This window comes from Pseudophryne corroboree, chromosome 3, assembly GCF_028390025.1.
Source record: "Pseudophryne corroboree isolate aPseCor3 chromosome 3, aPseCor3.hap2, whole genome shotgun sequence".
In the NCBI taxonomy this organism is placed as follows: Eukaryota; Metazoa; Chordata; class Amphibia; order Anura; family Myobatrachidae; genus Pseudophryne; species Pseudophryne corroboree.
In genome coordinates, this window is record NC_086446.1 from 483,534,947 (window position 1) to 483,552,074 (window position 17,128).

At 46.0% G+C, this 17,128-nt stretch overlaps 1 protein-coding gene across 3 annotated transcripts in view; it reads right to left on the minus strand.

Annotated features, from left to right (window-relative positions):
* Positions 1–6,216, minus strand: part of LOC135056097 (E3 ubiquitin/ISG15 ligase TRIM25-like) — a 152,277-nt gene extending 146,061 nt beyond the window's left edge. For 2 of the 3 annotated variants that reach the window (XM_063960849.1, XM_063960848.1), the window contains exon 1: positions 5,460–6,215. In XM_063960849.1, coding sequence (XP_063816919.1) covers positions 5,460–6,053 — 594 coding nt within the window. In that variant the 5' untranslated portion in view covers positions 6,054–6,215. Of the gene's footprint in view, positions 1–5,459 lie in introns of all 3 variants that reach the window. The other variant, XM_063960850.1, reaches the window with a different exon arrangement.
* Between the last annotated feature and the right edge of the window lie 10,912 nt (positions 6,217–17,128).

Consider the following 17,128-nt stretch of genomic DNA (forward strand, 5'->3'; position numbering starts at 1 on the left):
CTCAATTTTCTGAACAAAGTATATATACTAAAAAAAAAAATTTTTCAAAGAACTGACACAATAAAATGGTTCACTTATTGTGACATTGTTTCAGTTACCCTAAAGGCCCGTATTCACGGGCAGATCTAGGGAGAGATGTGTGCTGAGCGAACCGCTCAGCACACATCTCTCCTGGCGCTCAGCACAGCGCGATGTGTGCTGAGTGTGTGGGGGGAGACGGGGGGGGCCGCGCTCATTTCACCCAGCGGGTGAAGTGAGCAACCTGCTAGATTGCCTGCATGCAGGCCAATCTAGCACCAGCGATACCGATGCGCGGGGCTGCGCATCGCTATCGCTGAGGGGGCTACATACGGAGTGATCGCTGCTTAAAATCTAAGCAATCTAGTCAGATTGCTTAGATTTTAAGCAGCGATCGCTCCGTGAGTACCTCCCTTAAGTTTACATAGTGCCAGGGATTCTCAATTAGATTGAGATAAAGGCACTGACTGGGCCATTATAGGACATGCATTTTTTTGTTCATAAGACACTGACATGTTAGTAGCTCCATGTATTGCATACACTGTATTATTTGAGTTGTGGTGTGAGCACTCTATATTGCTGGGACCCATTTAAGAACATCACATAGGGGCTCATTTATCAATGACTGATAAAACTCGTTGCATATGATAAATGGTGCGCCATGTCATGTGTTTGAAAAATGACAGTTGGGAGCGGATTTGGCTGAAGCATCATTTATTAGGGGAGATTCAAACGCTTGAAAAGTCGGTTGGGTGTCTGATTTTTCCTATCTAATAGACAGGAAAAAAACACCCAACCAACTTTTCAAACATTTGAATCTGCCCCATTATATGCAACGAGTTTTATCACTCATTGATAAATGGGCCCCATAGCCTCTTTAGCACTCGCTAATGGAGTTATGAACTCTATCCTGTATTTATCAAACAAAAGTAACTTAACTTACCGCTGTTTGTTATTCCACTGCTTACACCATCTATATAGACCGCAATAGCGGTACGGTCTCCATTGCTGGAAGTGTGGACCCAGCAAAAGCTTTTCGGGATCAGCGAAGCATTCCACACTTTGCTGAGTCCCTTCCAGGTAGTGCAATGCACATGAACAGAGAGCCATCACACTGCTCGTTGGCCCTTCGCTGGCAGCAACATGTTGTCAGCAATATAGCAGAGGACTCGTCGGATGGCGGGAACACCGCAGGACCATGCAGGTGGGGTAAGTAATATTAAATGCCCACCACTGTCAGACTAAATGAAATGTCCCCAGCAAAATGTACATAATATATGGTTCAGGATATTTTACAGTGTAGTCCGTATATTATAAAGCTGTGTATGGCACATGAAAAACACTAGGTAATGTTGAGTACACCGTTGGCGCTCCCACCCTTTTACACAGAGAAAGAACCAGAGGGTCACGTGATAATGTTAGTGAAATAGTTCCACAAAAATCCAAAATAAGTCCTGTATCACACTTGTAATTTTCTTTCTTCTAAATGAAGGATTCTTCTCCAATTTCAGATCAAATTCAGAATTTTTTCTTGTACGTAAATTATATGAAAAGAAAGAAATGCCATATATAGTGTAGTATTTTAGGCAAAAATGGATTTATTTAATTAAAATTTCATTAAACACTTATATCCAATAAAAAGTGATACATTCACTCTATGGTAAAATTGGAACCGTACCGTGTCTGGCTCCCAGCATGGAGCAATGAAAAGAGTAAATATTGGAAGGTTCCGGAATTCCTCCCTCCTCCTTTCACGCAAAACACTGGACTGCTGGACCTGGCAGGGTTCTCCTGTTGTCACAGAATGCAGGTTGAATGGATCATTAGATGCCGCCAACGCGTTTCGAGTTGTCTGTAACTCTTCCTCAGGGCAGAATGATCCATACCTGCACATGTCCACCTTTTTATGCTACATCTAACCCGGAAGTAGAAACCTACTTCCTGTTAGTTTCTATTTAAATAATTATAAAAATATGCTTTCATTGACATTTCTCATTCCTTTATACCCATAACAATTTAAAATTAATGTTCATATTATATAATATTGTAAAATACACTTGTCAATCACATTAAATTTCAGAACTACTTCCTGTATAATACAATCGATCACATGATTTTTCTAAAAACTCTGTTAAAAATATAGGAGTCATTATATCCATTACTTATTGGCTTGTGTATTCACATACTGAGTGTTATAAGATGGAGTAAAACGTTGGTTTACAAGAAGAACCTGAAAAAACTCTAAGTTACTTTGTCTGGAACGCATTTGCGTTCCATTTACGGCCGCGACCGGAAGTAACGTGCGTTCCACCGCCGGAAACACACGCGCACTTCCGGGAACGGTGTCGCCTGTTATACTTGTTTGCGTTTCACCTCTATGCATTCCAGAGGTGTAGGGCAGATATTTTAGACTTCCTGGTACGGCTGACATGTCTGAGACAATGTGAATACATGTACACAAATGTAAAAATACACTAAAAATTAGCGGATATGCGTGTTATTTCTTCTTGTGAATTATAATAACTACCTGGTATATGCACATACTGCAGATTGATAAAAATGACCGTGAAGCAGGATAATTATCCAAAGACAATTTCATAACTTTTTGTAGATTATAGTAATTTCCTGGTTTAGCGGTCATAATTTACAGTCTAAAAGGGATAAATATACAGATAACCATGAAATGTGATATGTGACCAGCAATTTCACAAGATAAAAATCATATTTAATGATTTACCTAAAATCCTAGAGGAACCATTTTATTTCAAATTCCTTATTGAGTCCCTCAGGGGAAATGGTATTTAAATTAAAAATCCATCTCATTTCTGCCTTTGCCAATAGGCTCTCAGAATCTCTTTCTTTCCAATTAATCTTGACATGTTGGATTCCTATAAATTGTTTAATTGAGTCCACTTTACATTGATGTTTAGATTTAAAATGATTAGATAAATTGTGTGTTTCTAACCCCTTTGTGATGTTCCTCACATGCTCTCCCATGCGAGTTTTTAGTGCTCGGGATGTGCGGCCTACATAAAATAATCCACATTCGCACTCAATGAGATAAATAACATTATTTGTGTGACAAGTGATAAAATTCTTGATTTTATATTCTTTGTTATTCACTTTAAAACTTGATATCTTTAATTTATAAGGCAGTTAAAGCTAATAAATTAAAGATATCAAGTTTTAAAGTGAATAACAAAGAATATAAAATCAAGAATTTTATCACTTGTCACACAAATAATGTTATTTATCTCATTGAGTGCGAATGTGGATTATTTTATGTAGGCCGCACATCCCGAGCACTAAAAACTCGCATGGGAGAGCATGTGAGGAACATCACAAAGGGGTTAGAAACACACAATTTATCTAATCATTTTAAATCTAAACATCAATGTAAAGTGGACTCAATTAAACAATTTATAGGAATCCAACATGTCAAGATTAATTGGAAAGAAAGAGATTCTGAGAGCCTATTGGCAAAGGCAGAAATGAGATGGATTTTTAATTTAAATACCATTTCCCCTGAGGGACTCAATAAGGAATTTGAAATAAAATGGTTCCTCTAGGATTTTAGGTAAATCATTAAATATGATTTTTATCTTGTGAAATTGCTGGTCACATATCACATTTCATGGTTATCTGTATATTTATCCCTTTTAGACTGTAAATTATGACCGCTAAACCAGGAAATTACTATAATCTACAAAAAGTTATGAAATTGTCTTTGGATAATTATCCTGCTTCACGGTCATTTTTATCAATCTGCAGTATGTGCATATACCAGGTAGTTATTATAATTCACAAGAAGAAATAACACACATATCCGCTAATTTTTAGTGTATTTTTACATTTGTGTACATGTATTCACATTGTCTCAGACATGTCAGCCGTACCAGGAAGTCTAAAATATCTGCCCTACACCTCTGGAACGCATAGAGGTGAAACGCAAACAAGTATAACAGGCGACACCGCTCCCGGAAGTGCGCGTGTGTTTCCGGCGGTGGAACGCACGTTACTTCCGGTCGCGGCCGTAAATGGAACGCAAATGCGTTCCAGACAAAGTAACTTAGAGTTTTTTCAGGTTCTTCTTGTAAACCAACGTTTTACTCCATCTTATAACACTCAGTATGTGAATACACAAGCCAATAAGTGATGGATATAATGACTCCTATATTTTTAACAGAGTTTTTAGAAAAATCATGTGATCGATTGTATTATACAGGAAGTAGTTCTGAAATTTAATGTGATTGACAAGTGTATTTTACAATATTATATAATATGAACATTAATTTTAAATTGTTATGGGTATAAAGGAATGAGAAATGTCAATGAAAGCATATTTTTATAATTATTTAAATAGAAACTAACAGGAAGTAGGTTTCTACTTCCGGGTTAGATGTAGCATAAAAAGGTGGACATGTGCAGGTATGGATCATTCTGCCCTGAGGAAGAGTTACAGACAACTCGAAACGCGTTGGCGGCATCTAATGATCCATTCAACCTGCATTCTGTGACAACAACAGGAGAACCCTGCCAGGTCCAGCAGTCCAGTGTTTTGCGTGAAAGGAGGAGGGAGGAATTCCGGAACCTTCCAATATTTACTCTTTTCATTGCTCCATGCTGGGAGCCAGACACGGTACGGTTCCAATTTTACCATAGAGTGAATGTATCACTTTTTATTGGATATAAGTGTTTAATGAAATTTTAATTAAATAAATTCATTTTTGCCTAAAATACTACACTATATATGGCATTTCTTTCTTTTCATATAATTTACGTACAAGAAAAAATTCTGAATTTGATCTGAAATTGGAGAAGAATCCTTCATTTAGAAGAAAGAAAATTACAAGTGTGATACAGGACTTATTTTGGATTTTTGTGGAACTATTTCACTAACATTATCACGTGACCCTCTGGTTCTTTCTCTGTGTAAAAGGGTGGGAGCGCCAACGGTGTACTCAACATTACCTAGTGTTTTTCAGTTGTTTGGGTGATTGGGAGTCACCAGAATACACCCAGGCTGCCTCTAGGCCCACCAAGCGCTATTTTCTGTTTCATTCTTATATATATTGTGTATGGCACATGTTACATGTATTAACCTGGAGAAGGCATAAGGAAGTGATAAACCAGTGATAAGTGCAAGGTGATAAACGCACCAGCCAATCAGCTCCAATATGTAAATATACAGTTAGGAGCTGATTGACTAGTGTGTTTATCACCTTGCACTTATCACTGGTTTATCACTTCCTTATGCCGTCTCCAGGCCTAATACATCTGCCCCCATGGTTATTTACACATCATACATGTACACATAGGATCTCATTTTGAAACCCATCACACAAAATGTAGGAAAAAGCAGAAGACAAAGTAAATAAGTGATAATTTTTCATACATTACACGGCTATGTGATGTATGTATTATGCTACTCAGTGCCTCACCTCCTTCTGCTTTTTGCCCTCCTGTAGGGTATAAGTCTGACACTGCTTGTGGGAAAGGACACAGTAGCAGCAGATGCATTTGCTGTGGCTCTGGCAGTAATGATCTATTAACTTGTTGTGTTCCCCGCACTTCCTCTCCCGCAGGTCTCCCAGAGGCTGGCTGAGCGTGTGGTCCAGGAAGGCTGGGCTCTCCAGGTGAGGAAGAAGGTGCTCCTGGCAGAAGGAGGCCATGCAGGTGAGACATGTCTTGGAAGCCGCAGTCTTCCTGCAGCTGTCACACATCACGGGCGCCGGGCGCTCCTGCTGCTCACTTTCTTCTTCCAGCTCAGCCTCCTTCTCCTCCTTGTCCCGGGCCAACGCTACCTGGCTGACCAGATTGCTGAGCAGCGTGTTCTTCCTCAGCTCCGGCTTGTCCAGGAAGCTGCACCTGCACTGGGGACAGCTGTACACCGACACAATAGCGTCCTTCCAGGTGAGGTCCAAGCAGTTATAGCAGAAGTTGTGTCCACACGGGATGGTGACTGGGACGGAGAAGAGACCCAGACAGATGGAGCAAGTCAGCTCCTCCGCCATATCCTCCAGGGTCTGTGCCATGATGAGGCCGGCGGGACACTCAGCGTCTGCCTGCTGTGACTACCACTGTCCGGCAACCACTAGTGCCAGTGTTGCGCAGCCGCTCAGTGTCCGGCTATCCGAGATACTGCGCTCAGAGCTCTGGGTGTACAGGAGTTATTTGTAGTAGTTTCGTTTCCTCTCAGCGATGGAAGAGGTGGGGCTGGGATGACTGAGCGTGTCAGGAGGGATGTGATATTAATGGCGGCCACGTAGCGCTCAAAGGCCACCGTTTATCAACGAGTTTCCTTGCTAGAAACTCGTTTTAGGTGGTAAATGGGACCAATTTCTATTTAACAAGGCTTATTGCGCTGTTAACTAGCAGCGCTATTAGCCTTTCATTTTCCCTGTACTGCTGCACACTGAAATGTATTTAACAACGAGCGCTATTTCTGAAATAGCACTCGCTTACCTAAAATGCCTTTTGGTGGTCATTCCGCGTTCGCTCGCTAGCTGCTTTTAGCAGCATTGCAAATGCTAGGCCGCCGCCCTCTGGGAGTGTATCTTAGCTTAGCAAAATTGCGAACGAAAGGTTAGCAGAACTGCTACTAAATAATTCCTTGCAGTTTCTGAGTAGCTCCAGACCTACTCCTAGATTGCGATCACCTCAGTCCGTTTAGTTCCTGGTTTGACGTCACAAACACGCCCTGCGTTCGGCCAGCCACTCTCCCGTTTCTCCAGCCACTATTGCGTTTTTACCTGGCACGCCTGCGTTTTTTAGCACACTTCCTGTCAATCACACTACGATCACTCGAGCGTTTAAAAAACGTCGCTCGAGCTTGTGCAAATCTCCAAAGTTTTGTGTTAAATTACTAAGCGCATGCACATTTTCCACCTAATCGCTGCGTTGCGAAAAACGGCAACGAGCGAACAACTCGGAATGACCACCTTTGTCTGCTACGGGCAGACGTTATGGGTGTCCGTCCTGCGCTCCAGCTCACTCCTCCCGCAGCAATCCCGGCATGCCCTGCCGGGTTGCTATAAAGACCGGATAACCAAAATGGCCACCGCGTCCGGAAATCACTACCACGCATGTGTCGGAAATTAGCCAGTCCGGGGACACGGTTCATTCGTCAGCGCTGATGTAAGATAAACAGGGCTGACGCGGCAAATACCATATTCTCTCGCCGTGGCATAGGCTCTTCTTAAATAGAAGAGCGCGATGCCACTATAGCACGGCGAGTGAAAACGGTATTTACCACTTCACAAACTGTTCCTTCATAAATGGGGGCCAAAGTCCCTGCTCCTGCAGCTGTGGCAAGAATCTATTCTCTCTTCATGTAAAGGACCGGGATGTGACATCAGGTGAGGGTGGAAGTTCTCTTCTGCCCTTACAGCATGTTTATGTTTTCTCCAATCTCCATTTGTTGTGGGCTATTTCATTTATGCTGGTCCAGAATCTCGCTCCACTTCGCCTGCCACAGGTTACTATTCCAAATAGTTGGTGACATTTACCCAGTGCATTATGGCAGTGCCGCCGTAACTAGACATTTTAGCGCTGTGTGCAAGAAACGGCATCGTTGCCCCCCCTTAACGCAAACCGGCGGCAGTGCGCGCCAAAAATATAGGGGTGTGGCTTCACGGGAAGGATGTGTGGCCACAAAATAATACCAATTCATATAATGGTGCACAGTAGTCTCCATTATTCAAATTACGCCGCACAGTAGCGCCACTACACCAGATAGAGCCCTTTTTACACCTTACAGCAGACAGAGTCCCCTTACACATTACGGCAGACAGCGTCCTCTTTTTACACATTACGTCAGACAGCGTCCCCTTTTTTACACATTACGGCAGACAGAGTCCCCTTTTTTACACATTACGGCAGACAGCGTGCCCTTTTTACACATTACGGCAGACAGCGTCCCCGTTTTTTTACACATTATGGCAGACAGTGTCCCCTTTTTTACACATTATGGCAGAGTCCCATTTTTTTACACATTACGGCAGACAGCGTCCTCCTTTTTTACACATTACGGCAGACAGCATCCCCTTTTTACACATTACGGCAGACAGCGTCTCCTTTTTTACACATTACGGCAGAGAGCGTCCCCTTTTTAACACATTACGGCAGAGAACGTCCCCTTTTTTACACATTACGGCAGAGAGCATCCACCTTTTACACTATACGGCAGACAGCGTCCCCTTTTACACATTACAGCAGAGTCCCGCTTTTACACATTATGGCAGGCAGAGTCCCCCTTTAACACAGTACGGCAGGCAGTTTCCCCCTTACACCCCCCCCCTCCTACCCTTAGGGTGTAGTGTAGTGTAGTGAAGTGTACTGTGGTGTAGTGTAGTGTAGTCACTTACGTTCTGTTGCGGACGGGCGGCGGTGGCTTCACCGGGACACGGGCGGGCGGGCTGGTGGCGGATTCAGCAGCAGAAGTCTTGTGGGCGGCAGCGGCTTCCGAATTGCAGGGGAGGGGGGCCGGGCTGCCGCTGGGCCATTGAGAAGCCTGCCTGTCACACAGACCCCACAGCAGCTTGAAAACTTCCTCTGAACTTAAAGCCGCCACCGCCCGCCCGCCTGTGTCCAGCTGAAGCCACCGGCTTCAAATGGACACAGGCTGGCGGGCGGTGGTGGCTTCAAGTTCAGAGGAAGTTGCGGAACACAGGTGGGCGGGTGGCGGCGGCTTCAGCGGGACATGGTTGTGTCCAGGCGGGCGGCGGCTTTAGAGGGACACGGGCGGGTGGCGCCACCATAAGCAGGACACAGACGGTGCCGCCTTCAGCAGTCTGGGCTCGGAGCTAGCAGGTGTGATGCCCGATGGTGCGCACTCAGTGCATTTGCGCTGTGGGCAAGGCACCATCGGCACACACCTAGTTACAGCTCTGCATTATGGGACAGGTGCTCTCCACAAAGACAATCTAGACACGACCACGGTCAGAGGGTAGATGCTAAATCCAAGTGGCCTAAAGCAGAGGTTCTCAAACTCAGTCCTCGGGGGCCCATACAGTGCATGTTTTGCAGGTCTCCTCACAGAATCGCAAGTGAAATAATTAGCTCCACCTGTGGACCTTTTAAAATGTGTCAGTGAGTAATTAATACACCTGTGCACCTGCTGGGTTACCTGCAAAACATGCACTGTGTGGGGTAATGAGGACCGAGTTTGAGAACCTCTGGCCTAAAGGATCTCCATGAGACCCGCCTCCTTATGAGTGGGTGGATCTAGCGCTCCCGGGGAGGTTAGGGTTAGGCACTGGGGACAGATTAGCATAACCTACTAACTCCCGATTTTGGCAGGACAGTTTCAGGTTTCTGGGACTGTTCCGCTCTCCCACAAGTGGCTAACAGTGTCCCGTGGTGGGGAGGGCAGTTGGGAGACCTCTCTCACCCGCTGCTCTGCAGCAGTGAATAGACGCTGTGTGCATGTCTATTCACCGTGAGAGAGGGTCTAGGGGTATGGCAGCACCTCACAGAGCGCTGGTCATGCCCCCACATTGGGGGAAATGGGGGGCGTGGCCAAAGAGCACAACCCTTCCTGTGAAGCCACACCCCCTAAGAATTCTGCGTCCCACCTTCCAACTTTAGAAATTTGGGAGGTATGAGTTAAGGCCCATACTCACTAAACGAGCCCTCACCAATGCCGATATTGGCAGCGGCGGGGACCCGGCGCAAGTGCATACACAACTGCCGATGCCAGCAGTGAAGGGAGCAACGGCGGGGTGAACGAGCCCACTGTCGTTAACGAGGACCTCCCTAGTCTGTACATGTTCAGACGAGGGAGGGGGTCGTTAACGATGTGCAGGAGCACGCATCGTTAATGACAATGAGTGTACACACTGGACGAGATTGTAAAAGATCTCGCTCAAAATGGTCCTTCTGAGCGATATCTTTTACTTTCTCATCTAGTGTTTATGGGCCTTTCGTGTTAGGCTGTGGGACTAGGATCCAGCACTCCTGGGGAGGTTAGGGACTGGAGTGATTGTAGCCCCTAGTTTCGCAGTGCTGCGCCTGTATCTGCGCAGAAAATGCAGGACATTTAGGGTGGCACAGCATCAATTTAAGGAGACGTTAGCAGATTTAAGCATTCATATAAGCATTGTATCAAGCCCTTAACATGAGGCGCTAGGTCAATATCTGTACACTGCGAGAGGAGTTAAAGATACCTTCATACTATATGTGTAACAACCACCCCCCACATAAGCATTCATGTGAGCATCTACATTGATCATAATAACACAGGGTGACCTATCAATCAAACCATTCCCCAATATATGGATGGGGATTAATTGAGCCTCTATGCCGTTATTGGAGTTTTAAGCTCATGGACTATCACAGTTAAGCATTTTTACGGTTTCTTAATGTTTGGAGCACGTATTTAATTGTTTTAACAGATTTAGGTATTAGTTACAGGCTTGATAAATTTACTGCTGCACCCCTTCGCGCAAGGGAGAACTCATTTGTATATATTCTGTTAATTTTAGACCGTATTTAGCTTCTGTCAGTTATATAGTTGAACTATTATCAGATCCATCTGTAAACACTATGGGGTAAATGTAAGAACCATCAATATGGGGGAGAAGTGGTATCAGCACACGTTATGTGCTTCTCCCCCATGTATTACAGCGGCAGCGCACGCTGAGTGACAGGGGCGCTATGTCTATATCGATACTGCCATCTAAAAGATAGCACACCGATATGCAGGGCAACTGGCCGTTCCGACACCTGCAGCTATCAATATTGACAGCTACAGGTGGCATTGCCCATACACCACAGCAGGGACAGCACTGATCTGTGAGATCTCTTGATAATAGCGAGATCTCACGCATGCCCAATGAGCCAGCTGGGGGTGAGATACATCGCATCAGCACTACTAGGCTGATGCACTGTGCAGCTACAGCAGGGATCTCCGGAAGGGAGAGTTTTCACTTCCACACTTTGGCATCCAAGATGATCATACATCTCGGTGATAGGGCCTCCTGGTTCACCTCGGTAAAGAGGCGAAGCAGGAAGCGGTAGACCCGCATGATACGTGCAAGTATAATACATGATACATGCGGGTATAATAAAACTCTCCCTCTGTACCCCAATGTTTGTCCACACTGCAACTTTATACCAATGTGACACATTTTGTTTTGTCTGCACCCAGTACTCTATAGGTGACTACATTTGTAACTATTAAACTGTATAGTATACTTGTCGCTCATGTCTGCATGTGTTAAAATGTTCGCTGTGTACTGCAAATTGTTATTTTACTTTGCAAAGTCTCAATAAAAGACTTTTAAAGAAAATGAAAGTATTTAGCAATATCTTCATTTTTTTTCCTCCTTTCAGTCATGCATTTAATTAGGGAGTTTCACAAGCAGGTATTTAAAATAGGATTTAAATTACCTACCGGTAAATCCTTTTCTCTGACGTCCTAGTGGATGCTGGGACTCCGTAAGGACCATGGGGAATAGCGGCTCCGCAGGAGACAGGGCACAAAATAAAAGCTTAAGGATCAGGTGGTGTGCACTGGCTCCTCCCCCTATGACCCTCCTCCAAGCCTCAGTTAGATTTTTGTGCCCGGCCGAGAAGGGTGCAATCTAGGTGGCTCTCCTGAGCTGCTTAGAATAAAAGTTTAGTTAGGTTTTTTTATTTTCAGTGAGTCCTGCTGGCAACAGGCTCACTGCATCGTGGGACTAAGGGGAGAAGAAACGGACTCACCTGAGTGCAGAGTGGATCGGGTTTCTTAGGCTACTGGACACTAGCTCCAGAGGGACGATCACAGGTTCAGCCTGGATGGGTCACCGGAGCCGCGCCGCCGTCCCCCTTACAGAGCCAGAAGAGACGAAGAGGTCCGGTGAAATCGGCGGCAGAAGACATCCTGTCTTCAGACTAAGGTAGCGCACAGCACCGCAGCTGTGCGCCATTGCTCTCAGCACACTTCACACTCCGGTCACTGAGGGTGCAGGGCGCTGGGGGGGGAGCGCCCTGAGACGCAATATAACAGAATACCTTAGGTGGCAAAACAGAATACATCACATATAGCTCCTGGGCTATATGGATGTATTTTAATCCCCTGCCATTTTACACACAAAAGCGGGAGATAAGGACGTCGTGAAGGGGCGGAGCCTATCTCCTCAGCACACAAGCGCCATTTTCCCTCACAGCTCCGCTGGAAGGACGGCTCCCTGACTCTCCCCTGCAGTCCTGCTTCAGAATCAGGGTAAAAAAGAGAAGGGGGGGCACGTTTGGCAGCAAATAAATATATTAACAGCAGCTATAAGGGAGTAACACTTATATAAGGTTATCCCTGTATATATATATAGCGCTGGGTGTGTGCTGGCAGACTCTCCCTCTGTCTCTCCAAAGGGCTAAGTGGGGTCCTGTCCTCTATCAGAGCATTCCCGGTGTGTGTGCTGTGTGTCGGTACGCGTGTGTCGACATGTATGAGGAGGAAAATTATGTGGAGGCGGAGCAGTTGCCTGTGTTGGTGATGTCACCCCCTAGGGAGTCGACACCTGACTGGATGATTGTATTTAAACAATTAAGTGATAATGTCAGCAATTTGCAAAAAACTGTTGACGACATGAGACAGCCGGCAAATCAATTAGTGCCTGTCCAGGCGTCTCAGCCACCGTCAGGGGCGCTAAAACGCCCGTTACCTCAGTGGGTCGACACAGACCCTGACACAGATACTGAGTCTAGTGTCGACGGTGACGAGACAAACGTAATGTCCAGTAGGGCCACATGTTACATGATCACGGACCAATATTTTTTCCTGAGTCAGAGGAAATAAATGAGGTGTGTGAAAAAGCGTGGGTTTCCCCCGATAAAAAACAGCTAATTTCTAAAAAATTATTAGCATTATATCCTTTCCCGCCAGAGGTTAGGGCGCGTTGGGAAACACCCCCTAGGGTAGATAAGGCGCTCACACGTTTATCAAAACAAGTAGCGTTACCGTCTCCTGATACGGCTACCCTCAAAGAACCAGCTGATAGAAGGCTGGAAAATATCCTAAAAAGTATATACACACATACTGGTGTTATACTGCAACCAGCAATCGCCTCAGCCTGGATGTGCAGTGCTGGAGTCGCATGGTCGGATTCCCTGACCGAGAATATTGATACCCTGGATAGGGACAATATTTTGTTAACTATAGAACATTTAAAGGATGCATTACTATATATGCGTGATGCACAGAGGGATATTTGCACCCTGGCATCAAGAGTAAGTGCTATGTCCATCTCTGCCAGAAGAGCGTTATGGACGCGACAGTGGTCAGGGGATGCGGATTCCAAACGGCACATGGAAGTATTGCCGTATAAAGGGGAGGAGTTATTTGGGGCTGGTCTATCGGACCTGGTGGCCACGGCAACGGCTGGAAAATCCACCTTTTTACCCCAGGTCACTCCACATCAGCAGAAAAAGACACCGTCTTTTCAAACTCAGTCCTTTCGTTCCCATAAGTACAAGCGAGCAAAAGGCCATTCTTTTCTGCCCCGGGGCAGAGGAAGAGGAAAAAGACTGCACCATGCAGCCGCTTCACAGGAGCAGAAGCCCTCCCCTGCTTCTGCCAAGTCTTCAGCATGACGCTGGGGCTTTACAAGCAGACTCAGATATGGTGGGGGCCCGTCTCAAGAATTTCAACGCGCAGTGGGCTCACTCGCAAGTGGATCCCTGGATTCTACAAGTAGTATCGCAGGGGTACAAACTGGAATTCGAGGCGTTTCCCCCTCGTCGTTTCCTGAAGTCTGCTTTACCAAAGTCTCCCTCCGACAGGGAGGCAGTTTTGGAAGCCATTCACAAGCTGTATTCCCAGCAGGTGATAATCAAGGTACCCCTCCTGCAACAAGGAAAGGGGTATTATTCCACGCTGTTTGTGGTACCGAAGCCGGACGGCTCGGTGAGACCAATTTTAAATCTGAAATCCTTGAACACTTACATAAAAAGGTTCAAATTCAAGATGGAGTCACTCAGAGCAGTGATAGCAAACCTGGAAGAAGGGGACTATATGGTGTCTCTGGACATCAAAGATGCATATCTCCACGTCCCGATATACCCTTCTCACCAAGGGTACCTCAGGTTTGTAGTACAAAACTGTCATTATCAGTTTCAGACGCTGCCGTTTGGTTTGTCCACGGCACCTCGGGTCTTTACCAAGGTAATGGCCGAAATGATGATTCTTCTACGAAGAAAAGGCATTTTAATTATCCCTTACTTGGACGATCTCCTGATAAGGGCAAGATCCAGGGAACAGTTAGAAGTCGGAGTAGCACTATCTCAGGTAGTGTTACGTCAGCACGGGTGGATTCTAAATATTCCAAAATCGCAGCTGATTCCAACGACACGTCTACTGTTCCTAGGAATGATTCTGGACACAGTCCAGAAGAAGGTGTTTCTCCCGGAGGAGAAGGCCAGGGAGTTATCCGAGCTAGTCAGGAACCTCCTAAAACCAGGACAGGTCTCAGTGCATCAGTGCACGAGGGTCCTGGGGAAAATGGTGGCTTCTTACGAAGCGATTCCATTCGGAAGATTCCATGCAAGAACATTTCAGTGGGATCTACTGGACAAATGGTCCGGATCGCATCTGCAGATGCATCAGCGGATAACCCTGTCGCCAAGGACAAGGGTGTCTCTCCTGTGGTGGCTGCAGAGTGCTCATCTACTAGAGGGCCGCAGATTTGGCATTCAGGATTGGATCCTGGTAACCACGGATGCCAGCCTGAGAGGCTGGGGAGCAGTCACACAGGGAAGGAATTTCCAGGGCCTGTGGTCAAGCTTGGAAACGTCTCTTCATATAAACATTCTGGAACTAAGGGCCATTTACAATGCCCTAAGTCAAGCAAAACCTCTGCTTCAGGGTCAGGCGGTGTTGATCCAATCGGACAACATCACGTCAGTCGCCCACGTAAACAGACAGGGCGGCACGAGAAGCAGGAGGGCAATGGCAGAAGCTGCAAGGATTCTTCGCTGGGCGGAAAATCATGTGATAGCACTGTCAGCAGTATTCATTCCGGGAGTGGACAACTGGGAAGCAGACTTCCTCAGCAGACACGACCTTCACCCGGGAGAGTGGGGACTTCACCCAGAAGTCTTCCACCTGATTGTAAACCGTTGGGAAAAACCAAAGGTGGACATGATGGCGTCACGTCTAAACAAAAAACTGGACAGATATTGCGCCAGGTCAAGGGACCCTCAGGCAATAGCAGTGGACGCTCTGGTAACGCCGTGGGTGTACCAGTCAGTGTATGTGTTCCCTCCTCTGCCTCTCATACCAAAAGTACTGAGAATCATAAGAAGGAGAGGAGTAAGAACTATACTCGTGGTTCCGGATTGGCCAAGATGGACTTGGTACCCGGAACTTCAAGAGATGCTCACGGACGAACCGTGGCCTCTACCTCTAAGAAAGGACCTGCTACTGCAGGGGCCTTGTCTGTTCCAGGACTTACCGCGGCTGCGTTTGACGGCATGGCGGTTGAACGCCGGATCCTGAGGGAAAAAGGCATTCCAGAAGAAGTCATCCCTACTCTGGTCAAAGCCAGGAAGGACGTAACCGCAAAACATTATCACCGCATTTGGCGAAAATATGTTGCGTGGTGTGAGGCCAAGAAGGCCCCTACAGAGGAATTTCAACTGGGTCGTTTCCTTCATTTCCTGCAAACAGGACTGTCTATGGGCCTAAAATTAGGGTCCATTAAGGTTCAAATTTCGGCCCTGTCGATTTTCTTCCAGAAAGAACTGGCTTCAGTACCTGAAGTTCAGACATTTGTAAAAGGGGTGCTGCACATACAGCCTCCTTTTGTGCCTCCAGTGGCACCTTGGGATCTCAATGTGGTGTTGAGTTTTCTAAAGTCACATTGGTTTGAACCACTTTCCACTGTGGACTTAAAATATCTCACATGGAAGGTGTCGATGCTGTTAGCCTTGGCTTCAGCCAGGCGTGTGTCAGAATTGGCGGCTTTATCATATAAAAGCCCTTACTTAATTTTTCATTCTGACAGGGCGGAATTGAGGACTCGTCCTCAATTTCTACCTAAGGTGGTTTCTGCATTTCACATGAACCAACCTATTGTGGTACCTGCGGCTACCAGGGACTTAGAGGACTCTAAGTTGCTTGACGTTGTCAGGGCCTTGAAAATATATGTTTCCAGGACGGCTGGAGTCAGAAAATCTGACTCGCTGTTTATCCTGTATGCACCCAACAAGCTGGGTGCTCCTGCTTCTAAGCAGACGATTGCTCGTTGGATTTGTAGTACAATTCAGCTTGCACATTCTGTGGCAGGATTGCCACAGCCAAAATCAGTAAAAGCCCATTCCACAAGGAAAGTGGGCTCATCTTGGGCGGCTGCCCGAGGGGTCTCGGCTTTACAACTTTGCCGAGCAGCTACTTGGTCAGGGGCAAACACGTTTGCTAAATTCTACAAATTTGATACCCTGGCTGAGGAGGACCTGGAGTTCTCTCATTCGGTGCTGCAGAGTCATCCGCACTCTCCCGCCCGTTTGGGAGCTTTGGTATAATCCCCATGGTCCTTACGGAGTCCCAGCATCCACTAGGACGTCAGAGAAAATAAGATTTTACTTACCGATAAATCTATTTCTCGTAGTCCGTAGTGGATGCTGGGCGCCCATCCCTAGTGCGGATTGTCTGCAATACTTGTATATAATTATTGTTACAAAAATTCGGGTTATTATTGTTGTGAGCCATCTTTTCAGAGGCTCCTTTGCGTTTATCATACTGTTAACTGGGTTCAGATCACAAGTTGTACGGTGTGATTGGTGTGGCTGGTATGAGTCTTACCCGGGATTCAATATCCTTCCTTATTATGTACGCTCGTCCGGGCACAGTATCCTAACTGAGGCTTGGAGGAGGGTCATAGGGGGAGGAGCCAGTGCACACCACCTGATCCTTAAGCTTTTATTTTGTGCCCTGTCTCCTGCGGAGCCGCTATTCCCCATGGTCCTTACGGAGTCCCAGCATCCACTACGGACTACGAGAAATAGATTTATCGGTAAGTAAAATCTTATTTTCTCGTAGTCTGTGGAGGATACTGGGGTTCCATTTAGTACCATGGGGTATAGACGGGTCTACTAGGAGCCATGGGCACCTTAAAAATTTGGTAGTGTG